At 32.6% G+C, this 2,611-nt stretch overlaps 1 protein-coding gene across 1 annotated transcript; it reads right to left on the bottom strand.

Annotated features, from left to right (window-relative positions):
• Positions 1-257: 257 nt before the first annotated feature.
• Positions 258-1,029, bottom strand: LOC127106540 (auxin-responsive protein SAUR21). The gene has a single exon (XM_051043824.1). It carries the CDS (start codon positions 972-974, stop codon positions 672-674), a length of 303 nt encoding a protein of 100 aa, XP_050899781.1. The 5' UTR covers positions 975-1,029; the 3' UTR covers positions 258-671.
• Positions 1,030-2,611: the final 1,582 nt, after the last annotated feature.

Genomic DNA, 2,611 nt, shown 5'->3' with positions numbered 1-2,611 from the left:
ATTGACTCCTTCTTTATATTAAATATTTTATATTTGAAAATAAGTTATTTTAAAAAATAAATAAAAAATAGTTTGATTTGGATATTTATTTAAAAAAATGAATTATTTAAATAAAAAAACTTGTTATTGACACCTTCTATTAAAATTAAAATTAGGAGGAAGCGCCGATAAAAAGACACGGCGGCCCCTATACGTAGCTCTGCGACGTATTGGATCTGTATTGTACTTGTTTCTGCACTACATATCTATTCATAGTATTAAGAGGAAAAAAAGACATGGATATGATCCATATCAAAATGATAAAAGCTACAAGTTTCAAGAGTATTTAAACTCTTTATTATTCTCATTTCATAACATATTACAAAATATCTCTGGAAGCATAACTAAAAAGGCTTCTAGGTTTAATTCTCTTGACATGTGATTTTATTAGACAAGATGATAAACTCTTGAAGCATGAAACTGCATCCATATAATGCATGACCTATGTTAGTTTATACATGCCACACAGCAGAATTTCTAGTCATATTTGGCCCTACAGGTTGGTGATTTTAGTACCATCAATGTATTTATGCAAATATCATGTCTTGATAGGAAGTTGGAGAGTCGATTTACATTTACGCTTCTGGATCTGGAAGATAACCGGAGAAAAGAATTTGAGTTCGCCGTTGTGATTAACTTTCCAATTGAGAAGTGACATTAACAAAGATCTCTTCTCTGCAAGGAATCGTGAGACCGCCCATCGGATGGTTAAATCCGAACTCTTCTTCCGCTCTAGAAAGAAACTGTTGAAAAGCAGGTTGATGCAAATATGATATTGGAACCACAAACCTCTTCTTTTTCTCTTCTCCAACATAAACTGCTAAATATCCTTTTGGTATATTACTATTAGCTGACGACACTTTTTTACCTCTTGAAAGTGTGCGGCAGAGGATATGCTTCTTAGCTTGCATTATCAAAGGGAAACGAAATGCCATTATTTCTTCAAACAAGTTGGTAACAAGTTTTTGAAGAAAAAGAACTAGTTGATGGAAAATGTGAAAACATGAATATGAAAGATTTTTGAGATGTTACATGTGTATATATATAGTGAGGTCAACTTTGGAAGCAACGGAATCAAATTAATAAAGACTAGACATGTAACATGATGGTTATGTGGTTCAAATTCAACGATTTGTTAAAAAGTTGATTGTGATTTATAGATTAGACATGTAAATAGCAAAACATTTGCCTAACAATTTGGTTGTGGGTGCATGGAGTTTCCTCTAGACAAGGGTAACACATACGTATACAAAGAACAAATCTATGATTCAACTAATTGATAGATTTTTTAGCCTTCTTATATTAGATATTTAGTATAGTAAAGTTGCTAGTTATGATGGGATATTTTCTAATGATACCATGATTTGTGATCTAACAAGTGTCTTTTTTAGGCCTAGATTTTTTTAACTTGTTACTGTTAGCCTCTTCAAAGCTCTATTATCTAAAAAGTCTAAACTTAAAGTAAATTAAAGGATTAGTAAAGATATAAAAAATCTAGCCAGGTTGATAAACCATGTGTCAACACTACAACGTTTTGGATTTAATGCAACGCCACTTTCAAAAGAGCTTAAAAAAAGTACCATAATTTGCAATAGACAACAATCTTCAGTGAGAGTGAACAGCTGGAAGTGTTAATGGGAAAAATATTTAGGATATGATAAATTTTGACATCATATATTCATTTAAAATTTTAAAGTATTGAAGATATGTGTTCTTTCTCTTATATATTTAATATTTCATCAACTTCTAATTGATGTGGGACTTAATCACTCACATTGGAATTCGAATAATCTTTCCCGCAAGTGTGAATCACCTGTTTGTGTAAGCCTTAGAGGTCAATACTTTTGATACTTGTATCGAATTATTTATTAATAATAAAATTACTTTTTTCTTTATTATGTTTGTTTTAATAAAGTCCATAGAATAGCTAGTCCGTTTAATGTATCAAGTGTGACTTAATCATGAGATCCCATTAAACATAAGGACGCTATTCTTAAAGTATCCGTAGTCGAGTTTTGTTGTGAAGTGGAATAACATTAAAGCATTAAGACTATTATGTATATAGACTGATGATCACATCTCATGAATCATGGATAAGGAGTTATCAAGTCTTAAACATAAGTATGAATATTAAGAGTAATATTTATACTGGACTGACCCGCTATGAGAATACTATATAGAATGTTATGCAAATTGTCATAAGGTATTCTCATGGTGATAGTAGTGTATACCATCCTTCGACCTGAAAGCACTATGGACATTAGATGTAGAGTCGAGTGCTTTATTACTGATCAAACATTGTCCGTAATTGGAGACCATAAAGACAGTTGACACTACGCCAAAAACTGGAATAGACAGCGCACCTTAGAGGGCGCTTTCTTAAAGAAGCGCACTCTAATGTGAAGAGAAAAAATAAGGAGAGAACAACATGAATAGACAGCGCACTTTAGAGGGCGCTTTTGTAACAAAGCGCCCTCTAAAGTGAAGCGAAAAAATAATGAGGAAATGGAGGGACACCAATAGAGGGCGCGTTTATGAAAGCGCCCTCTAAGGGTACCCTTAGAGGGCGCTT

Source organism: Lathyrus oleraceus, chromosome 7 (genome assembly GCF_024323335.1).
Source record: "Lathyrus oleraceus cultivar Zhongwan6 chromosome 7, CAAS_Psat_ZW6_1.0, whole genome shotgun sequence".
NCBI classification, from domain to species: Eukaryota; Viridiplantae; Streptophyta; class Magnoliopsida; order Fabales; family Fabaceae; genus Lathyrus; species Lathyrus oleraceus.
Note: the sequence above shows the minus strand (reverse complement) of the source record. Positions and strands in the feature narration are given on the sequence as shown.